This window comes from Cygnus olor, chromosome 3 (genome assembly GCF_009769625.2).
Source record: "Cygnus olor isolate bCygOlo1 chromosome 3, bCygOlo1.pri.v2, whole genome shotgun sequence".
Lineage (NCBI taxonomy): Eukaryota > Metazoa > Chordata > Aves > Anseriformes > Anatidae > Cygnus > Cygnus olor.
The window spans coordinates 32,854,936-32,876,757 of NC_049171.1; the positions used below are offsets into that span (position 1 = coordinate 32,854,936).

General features: G+C 37.7%; 1 protein-coding gene across 1 annotated transcript in view; it reads left to right on the plus strand.

Moving 5' to 3' along the window:
* The window catches only part of CD109 (CD109 molecule), an 82,578-nt gene extending 61,278 nt beyond the window's left edge, over positions 1–21,300 (plus strand). Inside the window, exons 28-33 of the mRNA XM_040550897.1 lie at positions 1,072–1,227; positions 1,317–1,382; positions 8,745–8,881; positions 12,625–12,781; positions 13,197–13,299; positions 16,003–21,300. Coding sequence (XP_040406831.1) covers positions 1,072–1,227; positions 1,317–1,382; positions 8,745–8,881; positions 12,625–12,781; positions 13,197–13,299; positions 16,003–16,193 — 810 coding nt within the window. The 3' untranslated portion in view covers positions 16,194–21,300. The remainder of the gene's footprint in view (positions 1–1,071; positions 1,228–1,316; positions 1,383–8,744; positions 8,882–12,624; positions 12,782–13,196; positions 13,300–16,002) is intronic.
* Positions 21,301–21,822: the final 522 nt, after the last annotated feature.

The following is a 21,822-nucleotide window of genomic DNA, read 5'->3' on the forward strand; positions in this document are numbered from 1 at the left end:
AAAGCCTTATGTTGTTGAGCGAGAGGGTCCCGTGCGCCTGGCCTGAGACCATATTTCCTAACTTTTATGTTACGAGTTTTATGTTAACATCTTGAACTCTGACTGAATTAAAGGAAAGAAATGTAAATGTGACAAATATAATTAAGGACTTGGAAAGGGAACTTCAAGGTATTCTTTGATCTCCACAACTTAGGAAAGGGTAGGCATATTGCTACTTTCAGATGTTTAAAATGGGATTCTCCAACAAGATCTTACAGCTCCTAAGATCTGTGAGATTGATCAGATATGTAAATCTGATAGGTTGCTGTAACTTCATTCACTCCAGTATGAAAGTACACAAACTGCAAAAATCTCAGAGAAGCATTAAAAATGCATAGCTGATTTTTGTATTTTTTTCTTCAGAAAATACCATGTTAAATACCATGATGTTAAAATTCTCATCCACTAAGCCATGCTGAACCAATTACTCAAAAACTGACTCTTGTGTTCAAAACCTGGAGAGTTAAGACTGCAATCATACATAAGGATAAATAAAAGAGAATTATATATACATATATAGGTTTATAAACATGTTCTCCTTTTTAAAATAAATATTGGTAGTTTTTCATATGTATAGCTTTTGCTTCAGTCATCAAGGTACCCTGAAAAATTGCTGTGAAGTGCTGGATATTTAATGCTTCATCATTGCATACATCTGTAAAACAGCAGAATCATTACTTCCTTCATTGGCTTTCTCCTCAGTGTCTGGATGGCGTGAGATTCTGACTGTTATGTCTAACAGGGAGTTGGGCCTTCCATACAGCTTGCACAGAGCTCCCTTCACTGGCTCTCACCACATTCTCCATTGCAAGTCACGGTATCTAATCATTGCCCTGTGTTGTTGTCCCTCTTCTGCACTGGGATCCTTCACACCAGTGGAATCCCAATGGAGATGTGGATGTAGGTGTATGAAGACCTCAGCATAGTCAACAAAAGGGGCAATACAGAAAGCGTGAACTCTCACAGGCATGGCCCATACAGTTCACCATGCAGAGCTCTGTTTAACACAGAAATATTTATTTCTCTCAACAGGACACTGTAGTGGCTCTGCAAGCCCTGAGTCTGTTTGCAGCTCTCACCACTGCACACAAAACAGAAATGGATGTAACAGTGACAGCGCCTTCTTTGAAAACTCCAGAAATATTTTCAATTGGTACTCAAAACCGCTTCCTGCTTCAGACCAAGGAGGTACTGTAGAAAGTGAGGAATGCCTTTGTAAAGCCTGCTGCCTGAAAGTGTTCTGAAAATACTGTTTTGCTCATCCGTCTTTCTTTTAGATTCCCCCTGTGCAACCAATGACAGTTACAGTCTCAGCGGAGGGAAGCGGGTTTGCTGTCTTTCAGGTACGCAATGCAGTTATTTTATCTAAAGATACGCTCTCTAAAAAGAAGGTATCTATTTTGGAAGCTTTATTAAACATGTCAGTAAGAACAATCTTCTGAAATGTCTTAAAGCAATACCAAATCACTTTACTACTTGAAAAATACTGTGAACCTAATATCATATGAATGTGCATATTCATGTGATAGTGTATGTTGAATGGCCAGTCCTTTTAAGTGCTGTTGGATGATTGACAGGTTTGGGGCACTTTGTGGATCAGAGTCATATCAAAATGACCCCGTCTTCCTGCAGAAATGCAGTGGTACTTTGGCAGTCACAAAGGCCACGGTAAAAAAGGCCCATGGACGAGGCAGCCTGTGGTAAACCATGGCAAAGCACAGTTCAGTAGACAGCATAAGTATACTATTAGCTATTAGAATTATTTTGATTTTATTGAAGTAGAATACAGCAATAGTGGAAAACCTAAAAATGAAAAAAAGGTATTATATCCAGGTTTGCCAGCAATTTTTATGCTGCTCTAAAATAGTATAAAAGAATCAAAGGATCCTGCAAACTGCCAACAGTACGTGCTTAGCATCAGCCAAAATGGCAGGACATCAGGAGGACATGGCAAAGAGTAGAAGGAGGTATAATGATCCCCTCTCTGCCAGGGCTGCAGAAGGCTATGTTTTAGTGGTATAACTTCAAACATCTTTACTTATATTTAAACAAATTAAGCTGGGGTCAGCACATACTGTATTTTAAAATTAGCAAACCCTAAATAGGCGTTTTATGCATTTCAGCTGCTTGCTCTTTCCACGTAACAGAGATTATGTTCTGAAGAAATTCTGCCTTCGAATTTTTCCCTAACCTAACGGGAAATATCATAAGAGAAGAAGGCCGTATTGGATCTGACTTGATCTGACTAATGGGTCTCTTTTCCCTGTTGTATGATCTGTGATGATGGCTTAGAACCACACAGGTGAAAGAGAAGACCTTTGAAAAACTACAGATAGTGCACAAATGTTAGTCTCTGAGCATGAGAGAATTGTTCTATAACAAGTAAATAGATAAACTTATAGTTGCTGAGTCTATCACAAAACTGGGCAGAGTTCCTACTGGACTCCTTCTATTCATACCTGGGAAAGCTGAACGTAGGTCACCTTTAATGGTCTCAAGGTTTTGTGCCTGGTTAGATTCCATCTCGAGTTCTTTCCCGTCCAACTTTCACTTCAGTGTTCTTATGCATCTGGAAAACAAAAAGGCCTACTGATGGTTTGTAAATATGCTTTGGATAAAAGACATTCATAAAGAAACCATCAATGACTACCTATCAGCAATGACCAGCAGCTAGAGCTATACCTTCTTCATTCTGCACCATTCTGCAAAAGCCACAGCACCAAAAACCTGTACCCATGTTTATTCACTCTCAGAAGTGCAAATGATGCGTACAGAAGAGTTCAAAAGTTTCAGAAGGTAGTTTAGATTCAGACCGTCAGGCCAAGATAGGAATGAACATCTCAGCAGGACAGCATTTACGCATCTGTCATTTCAAATTGTGTGTGTGTAAAATGTAACAGAGCGGGGCTCCAGAACAGCTAAGATTACTTAACCTTAATGACTGTTGAGAAATACTCCCTGATATTAGTTTTGTCATAAAAGCTGATCAGAAGCTTTTCAGTGAATTGTTACTTGCTGGAAAATACTAGTTTGTTGAAATGTGTGCCTTTTGTGGAAGCATTGGTTCCAATTAAATTCTTGCCAGGAGGTGGATTACACATCCAAATCAGCATGTCTGATAAAGACCAAGACGAGCTCTTCCACCTACAATAGTTGGTAGTTAACCCAGTGGTTAGTGGGCTCCTTGAGGGCGTATAGCACCATGGTTTAAGTTTCTAGTTTGTTGCATGAGCATGCAAACATGATCCCAAATAACTGGTGTTCAGGACCCAGCACCAGGTTACCATCTTCATTAAGGTCACTGTGCCTTTTTTTCCTTTGCAGCTTTGGGTCAGAAATAGTGTGACTTGATTCAAAATACTGAACTTAACATGCTGGAGTAGTTTCTCCAAAAACTTTTCTTAGCTGGGACCAATTCTTTCCTTCTGCTTCCTTTGGCAGGTCTGGTATTCTAAAAAAAAAAAAAAAGTACACTGATGCCATTTGAATGAGATTTCTCCTTTTCCCAGACACAAGCTAGATCTGGGTCTCATTTAATAAATCAGATAGCATATGACATTGTGATTGCATTTCTTCAGCTGGGTTTCATTGTCTCAGGCCCGCCAAAGTACAGTGGTGAGATTCACTGTCCTGGGATTTGACTTGCTGGCCAAATGTAGCATGTCAAAACAGTAATTTATTTAAATATCAGAAAACACAAGAGTTGGTCCATTAATGGAAAAGGCTGCTTTCCCAACAGAATGGTTTCTTAGAAAAAAAAGCACAAAAAAAACCTTTGTCTGTGTATATGAGTTGGCAGTGCCTTCACTCTTGACCCTGCAGGATCTCATAAAATGTATTTATAAAAGTGCAACTGCAAAAGCAGACACTTTACTTATAGTTTTGTGGTCCTGTTGTCAACAGAATCTCCTAGCTTATCCCTTCATTATGTGAGTATAAACTGGGGATGTCCTAAGACACTTACTCTGTAAGGGAAAGGAGAGGATGATTGTAGGGTTAGGGTATGTGCAAGGGTCCTAAAAAGAAAGGAGTCAAAGAAGTGATCTTCCCTAGGTGCTCTGCTGAAAGTCTAGGAAGAAACGTCTCTTCACTGCCTGGAGCCACTGTGCTCTGAGCTTGGCAAATGCCTCAAAAATGTGGCATGGCCCATGCCTTCTGGTACGAAGGAGGTTGCCACTGAAATCCAGGACTAGCATCAAGGGCAGGGCTGGCAGACTCGAGGAGGATGGATATGGACAAAGTGGGCAAGATCCCCTTGATCTCCTGGTCAGATAGAGAGAGCAGTCTGGAGAGGATCTTACCTCTCACTCTTTGCTCCATGGCAGGAACTGTTGGCTGGCATCACTCGTCTCATCTGTCCTTTTTCAGAATAAACCTGGACTCACATGTATGAGAGCTAAACCAGTAGTTCTCACGTGGCAGAGGGTGGACATAGTCTGTATCTTTGGTAGAGGAAGGGAGTGAGAAGAAAACTGAGGATCACCTGTTACTCGTTACTGAAAAGCACTGACTGTTTTTTCCACTCACCGTATTTTTACTGGGCTTAGGCAAAGGACTAGATGTTATTCAAAGAAGATACACTGTGAACTAACCAGTCAAAAAGGGATAGGAAAATAATTGGAGACAATTTCATTGAATTCATACCCTGTCAAGCACATTTATGAAGCTAGTTGAACAAAAAGGAGAGGGAAAGAAACATTGATTAGAGTAATAAAAATGATTAATGTTTTTTGAAACCTAATGCTGTTGCTTGGACCAGATACTGTTACAAGCACTTCTTTCAAGCAGAAGATTTCAAATGTCTTTTCTTGGCCCCCTCACCAGGACTGGTTGCAGAGTGACAAGAGTGGATCAATTCTGCATTTAGCTTTGGCAGTCTTTTTTTAAAAGGGGTTAAGATGAAATGCAGTTGCTTGTTTTGTTGATTTAATGCTAGTTTCTGTTTAATAGCCTTCTGTCCCCAAAATAACAGTGTATAAAGGAGAAGGCTTTAATTAAACTCTGTTGTGAAAAACATTTTCTCTTCATTGTCACGAGAAGTCAAGAAAAGAAAGTCAGCCTGTAACAGCAATAACTCACTCCAAAAAAATACTAGCTGATTGACCTGTTCAGTATGTAGTTTCAGACATCCTGCTTTGGCAGTAAGTTCCCATTCATTAGCTTTTTCTGGCGAAAGTTAAAACAACTTTGTTTCTGTGATGACAAATCACTGAGGTGCTGCCAGCTTGTCTTTTTACCAAATTTTCTGCATGCCTTTAACTGGCAAGCTTCTAGGCTGGCTTTCTCCTTGGTAGTGTCTTCTTCTGCAGAGCAGTTGTACAGATAAATCTTCGCTGTTACACCACTGCTGTTCTGAGTGTCTGTACAGAATTGTCTCTACACTCACACAGCGTGATAAATTCAGGAATGCTGGGCAGGTTGACAGGAATATAGATATGCATAGACTGAAAGAAAGAACATAACTTTCGTATCAAGGAGTGAGGGACGTAGTAACAAAAACAAAGATGAGAAATCAAAACTCATCCATTTGCACTGTTTCTATCCTATAACTTGGACAACCCTCATCATACCTTTAAATTTGGACTGACAGTTTTCCTTTTGCTGCCAGAAACTGTTCTAAAGGGAATATAATTTTCCAGAAGCCCTCTTCATTCCCTTTTCTTTAGCCAAGCAAAGTGCATACTGGGGTCTTGCAAGGGGAATTATTTGAGCCATTCTCTGGTTGTTTTTGTACAAAAACAAAGTAAGTTCCCTCTGCCATCTTGATGACTGAGGGAACATGTAATGATTATTTATCTGTGAAAACTGTATGAAAACTTTCATCATTGTTGAAAATCACAATTCTGTCAAATAAATGCCAACTAATCTTTGATAGTAAATATTTTCGTAGTTTCTTATATTTGATTTTGTCATTCTAGGGTTTTGAAAGTTGAGCTTTCTGATTCATCTCAATGAAGTTCTGAGTCACCAACCTTTCTTTTGTCCTCTGTCAGAGGCGATGTCCTGTGTGTACTGCAGCAAAGGGATACTGCAGTTACCATCAACATCACGTTGGGTGTTAATCAGTCTAAAGTGCCTTAGAATGTTTTCTCAAAGATAAATTTAATTTCTGGTGTCTTTTTTTTGGCTATAAAACATGAGTATGTTAGAGCAGATGCGCTGGGACAACTGATACTGTTCATTATTCTTTATCCCACAGTGACCAATGAAGGCTACTAGAACAGGGCAAATGCAGAGTGATATTTCACTGGTATACCCTTCTGTCCTTCACCAGTCTGTGACATGGGGCCTTCCCAATCCACAGGTCATCTCTTTGTGCCATCTCTGGCTTGGTAGATTTTTCTTCAATAGATTTTCCTTCCATAAATGCATTACTTTTTGAATCTTTCTAAGTTTTTAACAACCACAGCTTTTTGTAGCAAGTAGTTGTACAGCTAACGGTGTATTGCACGAAGTGCTACCTTTTCCTCCTCTTGAATCTGCTCCCAATAGTTCATTTATTTGGAGAGCAGGTATTAGAGGAACTGTATTGGGTCAGAGCAAAGCTCAGTCCAGCCCAATGTCTTGTTTTCCACAATAGCCAGAGATGGATGCTTAGGAGGGAGTGTAAGAATAAGATAATTACATATGTTACCTGACTGTCTAGTTTCTTTAGGCATAGAAAATCTCAGTGGACTTTGGTGAAGTTATCTGTTTTGCCCTTGAACTCTTGTACAGTTTAATATTTACTGCATCCTGTGGGAAGGAATTCCACAATTTAATCTTGCGTTGCATGAGAAAACTGTCTCCTATTCATCTTTCTCATGATGGTCACTATTCTGTAGACTCTTAACTGTGTCCTTCCAAATTATGGCTCGAGAGTTGTCATCTAGTTTACCATCTCTTAAATTGAAGTTATTTTCTGCCTTTGATCAGCTTAGTCAAATTTCTCTGTGCCTTTTGAAATTATACTATACCTTTCTTGGAGGACAGAAGCTTCAGCTTGGCTTTACAGTGTATCATTATGATGTTCCTAGCCTTTGTTTATTTCTTTTTCATCATTTTATTTGATATTTATGATCACTGCTGACCACTGAGACGATATTTTCACAGATCAACAAGCAGCTCTGGTAGTAATTGGTTCAAAACCCATTATTATGTACATAAAAATTCTTTTATTCTGCAACTCTTTGCAGTAATTCTTATTGTTGATGCCTCGAATTAGCATGATCAGCAAACTTTACCACATCAACATTCACCTCGTTTTCTACATCAATTATAGATGTTTAACAGTGGTCACACATCACAGATTGCTTTAGGACATCAATCCTTTCATGTATTCCTACCCTCTGTTCATGTCTTTTAACAACCTTTTATCCCTTGGCATCTTCTTTTGTTTTGCTATCTTTGGTTAGTTATCTTCCTAACCAGCTACATGCCTGTGTAATATCCAGGAACCTTATATTAGGCAGAGCTCTGTTGTCCATGTTTTTTCACTTAATTAGGGTAACTGATGGCAACAGGTATTCTTAAAAGTGTCATATTTACTTGTGTAATTTCCACTGTGTTTTCTGGTACAGATACTGAGTTTACTTAAAATCTGTAGTTCTCTAGACCCCCAGTACTCTTTTAAGAATTGCTGTCGCATTTTCCATCTTCCAGTGTAGTACCAAGGCAGTTTTAAAGAACCACTGCAAGTAATAATTAAACTGTTTCTTTACCTCATCAGGTTCAATTCTGTAGGCAGTACAGCCTGTTTTCTTCTTCTTCTTCTTTTTTAATACATAATTTTCTGTCATAGCTGATAACATGAGGGTTTTTGGTTCTTCAATTTCAGCTCCAGCATTTCTGCTTTGGCTGTTGGCAGTGGTAATTTTATAGGTTGTTGAGATAATCAGGCTGTTCCCCAGTTATTCATGCCACCTTTAACAGCTTCTGATTTTACCAGTCTTCTACCACTGCTTCAAGCATTTTATGCACAATCTACACTAAATAACTGGAAACTCTTTAAACTGTGCTTAATAGATGAACTTATTTTATATTGTTACTGTTCTCTCTTAGACATCCTGTCATACTTTCTTACTTGGCTCAATTAAAAAAATTTGGCACTCGTTGAGCAGAAAGGGCGAGAGCTCTGTCTTTGAAGCAGAGTGAGGACTGTAGCTTTGTCTTTCCACAGATGAAACAGGTGATGAAACTACTTAGTGCATAAAAACTGCATTATTTCAAGCGTGGAGTGATGTGCTATTTCTCATCTGTTTTGAGTGTATGAATGCTGTGACATGAAAACTGAAGACAAATTCTGTACATATGCTATGTATTTGCTCTTGCTCTTTTATTTCCAGCCTTTTTTTTTTTTTTAACCCAGTGGGTGTCAGTCTCTGAAGTCTGCCTTCATTCATCCCATTTCATACTGTCAGGAAGTAGCTGCACACATTATAAACCAGCGGAAAGCAACTAGGAAGAAAATTGCTCATTTTCCTAGAGCTCCTTTGTGTCTGACTTAGATGTGTCCAGCTAATTGCATTGGTTTGGGCTGCATAACAAAACGTTCAGAAAATAGATCTTTCAGAGATTGCCCTAGGGATCTCATGTGTCCAACTGTGAGATAAAAGGTCATGTATCCTGTCTCATATGATCACACCTCTGGTGTTCTACCGTTAGTGCCTTAACCCCATAGATTTGCTTTACATATGTCCTCTAATGTCTCTATGTTCAATCCACAGCTCAATGTTATTTACAACACAAAATACGCTGATCAGAAGCTCAGATCTGTGCGAAAACAAGAAGCTTTTGACTTGAATGTTGATGTAAAGGATGACAAAGATGATATGAACCATTTGACCTTGAATGTGTGCACAAGGTAAGTAATTCAGTTGGAGCATCTCATGTACCTCTTTGTCTACACAATAGCTGTGTTGCTTAAAATAAGGTAAACTTTCCATATGTTTACATGGATTTACTAGTGTGTGGTATATAAACATACAATTAAAGAGAGCAAAAGAATTACTTTGTAAAAACGTTAGTAATTAAACTAAGAAGCAATTTGTAAGTCAATAAATCTAGTGACAGCTGATGGATACGAATAGATCCTTTGTGCAGAATGGTTGCTGGCCAGATCATATGAGATTTTTTTACTGGCATGCATAAATATGGCGTTTCCCTACATGTTAGAGGTATATGGAAGAGTTTGTGTGAAATAAAAGGAAAAACTCAAAAGCTTCTTTGGTGCAAGTGCTTCTTAGCTATACCGAGAACCCTGGACAGACTTGAAAATTGAACCGCTGTCTTCAGTGTTCTAGTAACAGACTGCAGGAACAGTCCCATAACTGTTACCCGTCATGAACAGAATGCTTTGCTTTTGATATAGAAGTAGATGCCTCCTTTTATAAAAAGAGAAACAAGTTTCTGAAGTGTTAAAAAACATCATGAAATAGAAGTAATCATTCTTTGTTCATCTCTGTTAATAAACTTAGCTTGGAACAGTTTTGACAAGAGTCAAAATCCATGTCTATGTAATGTTAGCTTCAGCTGCAGTTTTGTCTTACTGTGCAAGTATTTTTGTGGTCTTTCATTTACCTGTATCATATCTGTATGATTTCAGTAATATAACATAATGTAAACATCGTTCTGGAGTTGAAAGAGGTGGCGATTTTTCTGTACAATGTCATTTTATTCTTTCCCCTAAATAAGGGTTGGGGGATGCATCTGGGATGATGCTTCTTGTTCAGTAAACATCTACTAGGAACTGACTTGAGACTGCTGAAGTATCATCTCAGAGACCATAGAACAGTCACTAGATGTGTTGTACACTGCTAGAAATTCAATCAGCTGAGAATGGGTGACACTGAATAGTCATATTGCATATTCCTAGGTCAGCCAGTCATTAAACCAGGTTGTTTCTTTGACTGCTTTGCTGCCTCCTTTCTATTTACTGTAAAAGTGTCTATGCATGTATCTAAAACAAACATATGAAGATGTTCTCATGATTTTCTCAGTAGACACATCTTTCTGTGGTTAAAGAGCATTTGAGTATTTCAAAGAAAACTCTTGAGGACACTGTATCTCTTTTTATATATGTATTTACATTTTAAAATCTTCTATTTCTTATTATCTACAAGGATGTTGAGGTGACTACACTCTTCGTATTGAAGGAAATCATCTGCTTCTTGTCAATACTTCTTGAAACACTGTTTACTTCTTGTGATATTATAATGGGTTCCTTGTAAATGCAGGATTTGCAAAGTATCACCTTATCCACCATGTTCACTCTTGCATTCCTTTCTTCTGTGTCCTCTTTGTTATTTATTTAAATTTTAAACTCCTTACGACTAGGACTATTATTTTTATGCTCTGCACAGGGGAGCTGTGACTGGAGATGGTGCCTCTAGGTGACACCATCACACAAATAATAGCTATAGTGAACATGATGTCAGTGTGGAGAGGATTGATTTAATTTGGGAAATATCCAGCAGGCGCAAAGCCAGATCCCCGTTTTCATGTGTTTCTGTTAACCAATTCAGGGATACAGATGGTGGTCAGGACACTAGAATATATGAGAGCTCTTGAAATAGAATGGGCTTTTTCCTCTTAGTTTTCTCTGAAGTATCAACAGCTTTTTAAAGTCTAGCACCAACTCCTGACATGTAAAGGCTTACATGATGGGTCTGGGATAAACCTTGGATGAGCATTCTGATATTCTAGCTCAGCACTTTGACTCAGGAATACAGACAGGAAGAGACTTAGCTCTCTGGAAGGTTGTAGGATGATGTTTTAATTGCAAAGCATTCAAAGGATATTGGGAAGATCTAACAGCATTGTAAAACTACCCCAGGTGAATACTTGGAACATTAAGATCCATCAGCTCTGTCATGGAAAGTGGAACAGTTTAAGTTCTAGTATTCTGTGTTTCTGTTCTTTAAGCTGAGACTTCATCTCTGGTTGCTTGGCTTGATTCACTAGTCCTCCTCTTCTCCTCAGCCCCTTACATAGTATATGCACTACCTATATTAAATTCATGAATTAGCTTACAGCTGGTCCAGTTACAATCTTTACAATGCAACGTGGCTTTTTGGTAAAGAAACCAAAGCAGGTAAATGCAAAGACTGCTGAAATCTCAACCAGCTTAGCTAGCTGTGGGTATGCATAATCAAGTAATGGAGGCTGCAGCTCTGCAGGGTTTTTTTCTCTCCAATCTGCAGATTATCTCACCTTTTCTCCCTCCCACTCACCCCGCTCTAAGTAAGTGAGCCAGACCTTTATAACTTCTAGGGATGTATCATATTCACTTCTTGGCAATACCATGCTAGCTGGGTTAACTGGTGGTATTTTGGTGGCAACCCAGGTTACCTAAACAGGTTGAGTATTTTTGTCTTCTCTCATTGGTAATTAAGCAGAAATAGTTACATCCAGTTCCAATTCGGTTATTTGTTTTCAATAGCAGCTACTTTGGTGTAGCCCATCATCCAACAGATGGCTTCATTTGTTTCTAATCTCATGAGCCAACTGAAGTCAGCAGTTATGCTGTATTTCTTTCAAAATCATATCTGTGTTCAATCAGCTATACTGCCAGGCTTAACAGCATTGCTTTGAAAGAAAGTCTTCCCTTTTTTTAAACCATCCAGCTCTACAAAGAAATAGTTTTATTCAATTATTTTCAACTACTGTCAGGCCTTCAAAATGAGCGTTGGAGACACTTCTATTCTAGTACAACAATAGTCATCTACCTTTCATGACAAGGGAGGAGGGGGAGTTCTTCTGCCACCTACTTTATTTAAAGCCATACAATCTTTTGTAGGTCACGTAAGTGTCACTTATAGCACAGAACACCATAAATATGTTTTGATAGTTCTGGTGTGCACCATGGTGTTTGTGGTTTGTTCAATAGAGCAAAGCTTTTAAGTCCAGTATCTGATTCTCAGATTGGAAGAAAATGTAATAATAAGCATTATTCACGAAAAAAAGAAGGAACTCAATTTATTAAATTTTCTTTTTTTCACAAACTGGATGAATAACACAGCTATGCATTTTAAAACTGGAGTTTTGAGGAACAATCTGATGATGATTTTGTTAATGGAACCATCAGTCTGTATCAAGGGCATATGGGAATGTTTGGGAGACTTTTCAGAGACATTTATCTCACCCTCCAAAAACGAATAAAAGTAAAGCAATGCATCCTTGAGTGGAAATATGAATATTTCAGTGCAAGAGTTCCTGCAGTGGTTTCTTAATTACCTCCTTTTCAAACATATGTTTAATCACATTATTTCATATGTATGTGTGATGTAAACATGCATTTCAAGATGCCAGTGCTGTCAGTGTTGTCCTAGTGTTGTCTCTCATATCATTTATATACTGTAGTTTTGTCAGTGCTAAACCTATTTTTTCGTATGTGGTTGAAATTAGGCAGAAAAATAGAGAAATCCATTCTTATCTCTTTATTGTTAGATATTTTTTTTTTCTTGTTGGCATTCTGTTCAATTTGTTTCTTAAGTATTCTTGAGCATTATTTCTTCCATAGTTGAGATGTAATAATTAAACAATTTATTTGGAGAATTTGCTATTGTGTTTCTACTAAAATTTTCTTTGCCTCTGTATTTTGAAAAGGTACTTGGGTTCTGGTGCAGCTCCCAGTAGTGGTATGGTGCTCATGGAGGTTGGCTTACTCAGTGGTTTCTCTGTGTCACCGGATTTCATTCCATTAGACAACACAATTAAGAAGATGGAAGAGGAAAATGGAAAAGTAAACCTATACTTAGACACTGTAAGTTGAAAATAACAGAGAAATGCATTTGCAGTGATGCTAATCTTGACTGCCAGATTCTAGATTTTAAAGTCGGAAAGACAGTATGATTGTATTCTTTGGGGAAATCAACAACTGCTATCCACATTGAATGATGAGTTCCATTTCTAAGAAAGAGACTGATGGGATAGGTGCAACACCACTGTAAGGGGTTTCTAGACTGCAAAAATCTTGTGAAATCATTTATATGTAGGCAGATTTTTTAACAAGTCTGTGTTTTGGCCGAAGTAACAACAAGTGAAATAAGCGTTTTTATGTGCATCCTCTCTCCAAGTCTTTATAAATGAAGAGAACTGCCAATGAGTTAGAAGTTCTTATCTCTTCTATGAACCACCATCAGCAGGGTTCTCAGGATGTTTCTCTTCTGTTTTTCTAGCTAAATGAAACACAGGTTTGTGTGGATATTCCGGCTGTGAGAGACTTCAAAGTGGCAAATATCCAAGATGCTTCAGTGACTATAATGGATTACTATGAACCTAGTAAGTGTCAGTCATTCCAAATGGATCTTGGTGATTCAGAAGCTAAAAATATAAAGTTTCTTTTCATGGAAATGGGACAAATTTTAGTGAATAGAAAGCCACATTGCACTGAAATTTACATTTTCCATTGAACTGCAACCTTTTTGATGTTGACACACCAAGTTTTCTAACAAACAGTTGTGTTTTCCTGTATACATTTTGCTGTCCTCATGGGTTGGTTCCTTAGATGGTGTGAATTGTCATAACTTAATTGTCAGCTGGTATAAATTGGTTTCAGTATGGCTCTCAATGTGTTCCGCAAACTACCAAAATGAAGCAGGAACTTCACTGCGGTTCACTTACTAAGTTAATGATTATCTTTCAAGTAGCTTTTGCATCTGTTTCTTGTTTAATCAGAGAGTCCTTCACTGGAGAAAAAGTCAGTGTTTTGTTTTCTATAGTTATGTAAAAAAGATGTACATGGGAAAAACAATTTGTGTTTTTTTTTTTTTTTTTTAAATGGCATGTGTTTTAGAGAAAGGCAGATATGTACAAAGCTCTGCTTGGGCAAAGTGAGAAGCAAAGAAAGATTATAGGCTGCTAGAGAAGATATTAGAGAAGCATTCATTATACCAGCCAGCTGAAACATTATTAAGGATTTGGGCTTGGTTTGAGATAAGGAATTAAAAAGTTGTATAAGCAATTTTCTTCACGTTGATTTGTTTTAGCGTAGGACAAAAGACAACCAAATACAAATGTGTACTGCTTTAGCTGAGTAAAAATCACATTTCTTCTATTTAGGCTGAAATGTTTATTCAATCCCAGAAGTTTAAACTAAAATAGAAAATTAACGGATGTAGCTAAAATACTCACTAACCTAGAGCATGTTTTAAGTCCTAGTGGCTTAACAACTTGGAGCAATTTTTATTTAAGGCAAACACATAACACTTGGAATCTGTGGCCAAAACAAATTTCCACATGCTTCAGTGATTGGGAGAAGAGCTGAGGACCTACTCTTTTATAAGAGTACTGTTAGATAGACTAATGAATATGTGTACAGAAAGTGTGTATAAATGCATATGTGTAAATACTGTTATTCTATTTAAATATATTTAGAATCCATAACCTCTCAATGAATAAATAAATATTCATTTAAAGATAAGAATGAATATCCTTAAGGACTAAAATTTATATTACAATCAGTGCTGCAGTAGAAGGTTTTAACTACAAGGAAAAGATTGCTTCAAATACTATTTTACAAGATTTCACTCCTATTACCATGTAGCATAGACATATTTTTGGTCAACATGTATACACATATGCCACGAGTCTGATTTCTTCTGAGAGAATTCCATCCCATCTAATACAGGAGGGTGCTTTTATTTTATTCTGTTAATTTCCATCAGTTCTGTAGTTGGTGAACCATGCTGCAAGTGTGTATTTTATGTGATGGTTACAGTCAGAGTCACGTCTGATTTCATTGCTTCATATTCAGAGCTAGGAGATATCTAAAAAGTCCATATGCTCTGGCATTTATCAAAAAAGGCATGTCTCTGTGGTAGATATTACAACCAGCATAGGTATGAGAACTGGCTTGGATGCCAGTGTAGTGGTGCCAGCAAGGAGCTCTGCCAGGGTTAATATGCACAGCTATTCAGCACATTCAAATGACTGTGCTACTTCTTTTATCTGATTTTGTTCAGAGCTTGTTGGGTGTCACTGTTTAGTAAGATATCCCTTTAAGGATATCTTTTATTTTTTACTGTCTGATGCTTGAAACTGATTATTGTCTCATTAAAAAAATAAAAATGCAGTGTCTCTAGTTGGAATGAAAACCTTCAAACCACAAGCAAATGAAACTTTGGAAAAGCTTGTTCTGTAAGCAATTAACATGCATTGATGTTTTTGAAATGAGCATGGCTTTCCAGTCTTCTAGTCTGTTTGGCTCTGTGGCAACCCTTCAGGAAACTGGGGAGCAAAATGCAGGAGCAAGAGCTAGGTGAGGTAGGCAGTCCCAGAGTCAGGAAGCTGAAGCTCTCAGACATAATAGTGAGAAAAAGACTCAGTTATGAGAGACCGATATCTTATGTGTCAGAGCCAGTAACCTGCCAGGTAAAACATCAGAATTCCTTTATTACGGGGGTTCCTGAGCCGGCAGGGGTAAAATTTCCTCTAAAACATTTGATCAGGTTTTCTGAATAGAAATCTCACTGTTGAGACTGAGTCTATGACTGCATGCCTTTCACTTGAGTGTTTCTCAGTATAGTTGTCTGAGTGTATTGAAGATATTTGCTTTGTGAAAGGAACAGAGATTAATTTCTAGGCTTAAACACCCACTTTGAGAAGTATTTTGTAGTTTATGACAAGGTCTGCATTAGAGTTTAGTGCATCCTTTAAAAAGGCTTTCTTTGTGAAGCTAATCTGATAAAAATCTTTCCAAGATAAATGGATGTAAGTTACTGTGTGTGTGTATATATATATATAAATATATAAATCAAGATCTACACTCTGAATGTCCAATGTTTGAAGACATAGTTCTCTTTCTACAGAGGGGACTCTATTAGAAACCATGTAGCATTTCAGAAATTTGGTTCATTATGAGTATTTATTTCAGGAAGGATGAGCAGTCTGTCTCAAACTCCTTTTAATCTAAGTTGTGAGTTTCCGTTTGTTGGACAGTCTTCAGAAATTCATTAACTTATGTTAACTATCCTTTCTAAACAGGGAGAAGAGCAGTGAGAAGCTACAATTCAGAAGTAATGCAACGTATAACCCCTTGTGACTTGTGTGAAAGTGACTGCAGCCTTTGCCACCAATCTGGTTCTCCAGCCTTGCTTCAGCACTCTTCCTTGGCTTCCTTGTTCTGTGTGCTGTTTGTTCTTCATGTAAACTTGCTGTGCAGTTGGGTGCTCTAAGAAGAAACAGATTGTTTCACATCTAACATTTCCATAAATTAGCCAAAGAAAATTTTATGTTCAGATACCAGCCCATCTTCAGTGATTAGTGACCTAACTCCTGCTGTGTTCAGGGAGAGCAGGGCTGGCCCATATGGTAAATTTCTGGCTGTGCCAGAAAATTTCTTTAAGCGTCTGCTGGAAAAACTTTCCAAGTGTTAGTTTCATACTGTAGTTATTTTCTGAAGAAGCACAGAGTTACCAAGAAAGCAGTCTGAGAAAATGCAAACCTTGCTCCATGTTCCTGCTCCCTTTCACCTTAGCTTTCATTTTTGCATATTTTTTAGGGATGTATGTTAGTTTACAGTGCTTTTCTGAAAAACTGTCTCCTCTTCCTTTACAATGTTGGTAAGCCGAGTGCTGGGAGCTTGCGTTGTTCTGTTCTGCAGACATGACACTTAACACTAATACTGAGTTTCTCTATGCTCTCATGGGGAATAATATGAAAAATAAAAGGAGTTTGCTTCAGAGCAGATTCAAGAGCCAAAAAATGCTGCATTTACAAACTGCTGAACACTCCAGAAAATTGTCAGTCTTTTTTTAATCATTGCAAAGAAGCCAGGTGGATTTTTTGCCAATTCATAAGTTAATCACGTTTGAAAATAATGCCTCCGGATGTTTTCATGGATTTTACTCTGAAAGTCTTTTACTGTAAATGCATTGAAGATGGAATATAAGTTTGAGGCAGTTTTTTTTTTTCCAGGGTTATTTAGAAACAAACCTAATTCTCTTTCCATGTGAGAATACTGGTGTCCCCTGGTATATTTATTGCGAGTGGGATGACAGTTGCCTTGATCCTTGTCTGGTTTTAAGTTTTTTTCTAGAAATGTCACTCTGGGAGATCTTGTATTTTGCCTTGTCATCTTGTTAACAGCTTAAGTGCCATAGCTCTTGAGCTGTTCAATGCTCTTTGTGCCATATCAACTCATTGCCATCTGTAGGTGCAAGTCCTGGTTTTGTTGGCAGGGAGGCTTTTAGTAGCTGTGGGCTTCACACACATTCTGTGTTCAGCAAAACACATAATACACTTGTTTAAGCATACCCTTGTATGTTTAAGTGCCTTGTTAGAGTGGGAGGGAGGAAGAGGGATGATGAAGTCTTCCTGGAGCAGCAGACATTTACACCCCAACTGGCTGTTTGCATGTGGGGAAAATTAAATGTCTCTATGAATGTGGAAATATGTGAGCTTGGGAGCTCTTCCCTCCTGCACCAGCATTTTCCTGAGTGAACCTCTTCACTGTTGAGCAGCCCATATATCCTTCTTGAACACTGCTTGTGATATTTAATGCTTACTTCTTTTTGATAAGGAAGCTGATAACATTCTGACTTATTAAAATGAAATTAATTGTTGTTATGCTGACTAGCAGAAATTTTAAGGCTATTGATTCCCTTCCTTTCGTACCTTTTTGAGACGGAATGTGTACATGTACACATTGAATTACGTGTCAGTCACTTTCCTTGAGCAATTTCTAATTTTTATTCATTTTTTGCTACTGCTTAAAATGTATATTTTTGTATTTTATGCTTATGTGTATTTTTGTTCAGAAAAGGAAATTAGTTCATGGTAGCATGGAAAGAGGGCAGAATTTCTCGAACTGGGTGCTTTTTTAATATGAGATATTGTTTTTTAACTACAAAACTAGTTTAGGCGGAGTTATTTGTTTTACTTTACCTGTATTTAGAATTTACAATATTTTTCAGAAACTTGGGATTCTGTTCAGTCTCTCTGGCAGAGCTGAGGCCTGATTCTTTGTAGCCAATTTGTGCTTTTCACTTGTCTTCGGTGCACATTGGATCTAGCCCTTCGAGTGGCTGTTTAGTGCCTTAATATGGGTTCCCATGCTGCTGTGACCCATGCGAAGTGATATTGTACGTATTGAAATCCAAAGCACTACTTAGTCAGTAGGTTGCAGAATGTGACCCTCTGTAAGTCATGCCTTTGGTTATAGGGGTCCAAAGCTAATAGAAACCACGATGCAAAAATGAAATATATCCTTGTGTCTCAAATCCTTTACTCATAGATGGGAGCACAGATTGAATAGTGCGAAGTGTAATTTATCGAAAAACATTCACACTCTAAACTGGGATTGTTTTGCTGTAGGTTTTATTTCTTGATGAACTATAAAAGCAGATCTTCCTTTGCCTTTAGGGACAGCAGCCTTGACATGTCATTTGCCTCCATTTGCTATCATTTCAAGAACATGAAGCTCATGTACTTTCAGCTCTACTATATGTAAAGTTTCAAAGAGGGACATTCGTGTCTGATTAATGTTGATTAATGTTGTGATAGAGGTTTATTTTCTACTGGAGATGTACCAGAGATAACCCACTCCTTTGCAGTAGATAGTAGGAATAAAATCATAGTTTTATTTTGCAGGCGATCCCAGTTTCCCAAATACCCTGTGGAGAAATGGACTCAAACTGCTCAGCCTAATTTCAGACAGAGCAGCTTTTATAAGTATTCCCTTACATTTGTTTTTGAGACAAACAACACATGTTTTTAAATGGCTCTTGGCTGCCTTGCATACCCTACTAAGAAGCATCAGTCATAATGCACCATGTCATGGAAATTGTCAGTCAGTGAACAAACATCCTTTTTTATTTTGTTTTCTCTGCTGTAGTATATCACTACAGACATCCAAATGCCTCTGTTCTTAAGTTATTTTAAAGGTACCATGTACAGCATATGACTTTAAACAAATGTTTACGTCAGGTGGCCTTAACTTCCCAACACTGTTGCCTTGAAAGATGCCTTCAGTCACTTTGTAGTAATGACTATTGCCTTGAATGAGTTGCAGAGGATTTTGTATTGTGTATTGTGAATTGGCAGTGAATGGAACAGAGTAAAAGTAATACCGTGTTGCACAGTGACTCTTTTGTTTTCCTCATTGTTGTGTAGGAACCTGTTCACAAATGTTCAGCATATGTATTTATTGCATTACTCTGTAAAGCGAGTTCTTGATGTTAGAGGGACCATGCTCCCACTGAAGTTACTGGGAAATCTTTTAGCAAAAAATCTTTAGGAAATCTTTGAACAAGGTCTTTAAGAAGCTTTATAGTGGTGCTAAAAGCAGTCAGGAAAAGGTATTTTGCGATGGAGTCTTCCTGTTGCATTGCATGAACATTCTTGTGTGGTTGCTCTTTGAAGTCCGAGTGTTCTCTGGTACTTCCAGTGTCCTTTTCAGCTCCATGCTATCAACAGATAGTCTGTGCAGGTCCATTAACATCTTATTAAATCACTGAGAAATAATCATTTATTTGGGACTGGCCTTAAAACAAAACCTTAATGCATTTTAAAGGCTTTTAAAGATTTTTAAATGTTCCTACTCCACGTTCTACCTTCACTGTCATCCATGATCTTAGCTAAACTTTCTCTACAGATTTCTTTATGTGTGTCATCTATAAACCTGTGCTGAATGCTGCTGTACGTAACAGGAAGAGCTCATGCTGTGATGAGTGCTGCTTAAAACAGGTTTACAGCACCCTAGAGTTTGCAGTTTTCATGCTGGGCCAGCTCGACATCTGTTCTGGTTCCTGGCATGGCTCCTTCATTTACTTCAAAACCAAGAGCTTGCTAGCTTGTGCACATCAGTGGCATATGATAAAAGAGAAAATTGGCCAGACTGGTGCAGAAAAAATTGAAGAGCCAAAGTCCAACATTACTTGCCTCTGTTTTGGCTTGAAAGTCACTTTCGAAAATCAGACTTGGGATTCTAAAATTGTTTTTAGTAAGTTTTCAGAATAATATCCTAGCAATATTTCTCCAAATGTGTTCAAGTTGGTGTGAATCTTGACAGTACTTGGTTCAAGCAGATTTATGTAGAAAGCATATTTATATACATGTTCATTATACCGGCTCTGATGTACTACAGTGTGCAATGTATGTGCAATTAAAAGCATACAGGATTTTCAAGAAGTGCCCAATAATGTATGATGTTCTGTTTTTTAGGGAAAGATCATATTTGGAAAGCAACTGGTGCCTAATGGAATCATTTTGATATCTCAAACACTAACCAAAGAGAAAAAAATCACCCACTTTATTCAATTTTATTTGTAATGGTCAATATTTTTCTGTTTTTCTGTTACAGCCTTCTTCTCCCATAAATTTTTATGCATTGAACCATCTTTATCTGTTTAGTGCTGTAAATACCTAGGAGACTTTAAATTTTATCACTAGTAATTTATAGATAAAACTATAACAGCAATTTTGTGATCAGGCCTTTTGAGTTTTTATTAGATTCCCCTTTCCCCATGTCAAAATAAATTTGACTTCACTATTGTTTCTTATTTGATTTATTATATTTTTGTGTGCCACTTGAAAATATCATTGCACTAATGCTATTTTGTGCAATAAAGTCTGACATTGTGCTGTATTAGATCAACCCAGTGTTTATTTTTCCTAATGGGTAGCTCTTTCTTTTCAGATGCGTATGAACGTCATTTGTATATGGGCTACATTTCAGTCACCAGAACTCCATTGCTAAGATTTCTCATTAGTTTCATACAATTCATTTTATTTCTGTATTTTGTAGCAGTTACCCCAAAGCTTCATCAGCTTTGCTTGGATCTTAAGGTGTTATATTTAATTTTCTTCCTTTTTTTTTTGTGATTTTTAGTATTGTTAGGTTGGGCGGGATACTAATATAAGGAAGACAATATAAAAATGCTGGCCCATATAAGCAGATGTAATGGACCATACATTAGTTGGGTATTGCATCTCTTGTTTTTTTCATGTCAGGCCTTAAGCAATTTGAACTAAACTTCTTGTCTGCTTTGAGGTGGTCAGAAACACACTTAGATCTAGATTAGGATCATCATACATATTTTCACTTTTGATCAAATCATAAATGGTAGGAAAAGAGTGCTTTCAAGAGCTGTTGTGATCAAGTGGCTGTGAACTAACATGCTGGCTGTGCAAATTGCTTCTGTCTTTTTAAATAATAGAACAAATATTATGGAACTAGACTGATTCACAGGATCTTGAAAAATTGTCATTGGTTTGTTTTTTTTTTTCAAATAAAGTTTGCAATAGCTATTTTAAAATTTTATTAAAGATGAATTTTAGTAATAATGTCTAGTGTTTCCTTGTTTAATGATTCAGTCACCTGTAGGAGAGGGCAGTTTCTGTACTCTGTGTACGACTGCCCATCCTCAGCACTTCTTACATGCTGCCTCACCTGTATTTTAATACTTGTATTAATGCTTGTAATGTGAAGTGCTGCAGTGGTGATTTCCATGGTCAGGCTGCTAAACATGACCTTGGAGATCATTGTTTGGGACTTTTCATGCTGAGGCACTGCATTATCATAACATGTTTTATTCAACATGGAGTCATCGTGACACCTCAGTTATTTCTCAGTGGTCTTGGTAATCTGGAGAGGTCGCAGTTGACTGGAAGCTGGCAAATGTCAGAGTTTTCAAGAATAGGGGAAAAAAAAGGAAAAAAAAAGACCCTGGTAATTAAGGGCTTGTCAGTCTCACTTCAGTGCCTGGTAAAATTGTGGAGAAGGCCAGCTGCATCCTGGGCTGCATCAACAGAGTGGCCAGCAAGTTCAGGGAGGTGATTGTCCCCATCTGCTCTGCCCTCGTG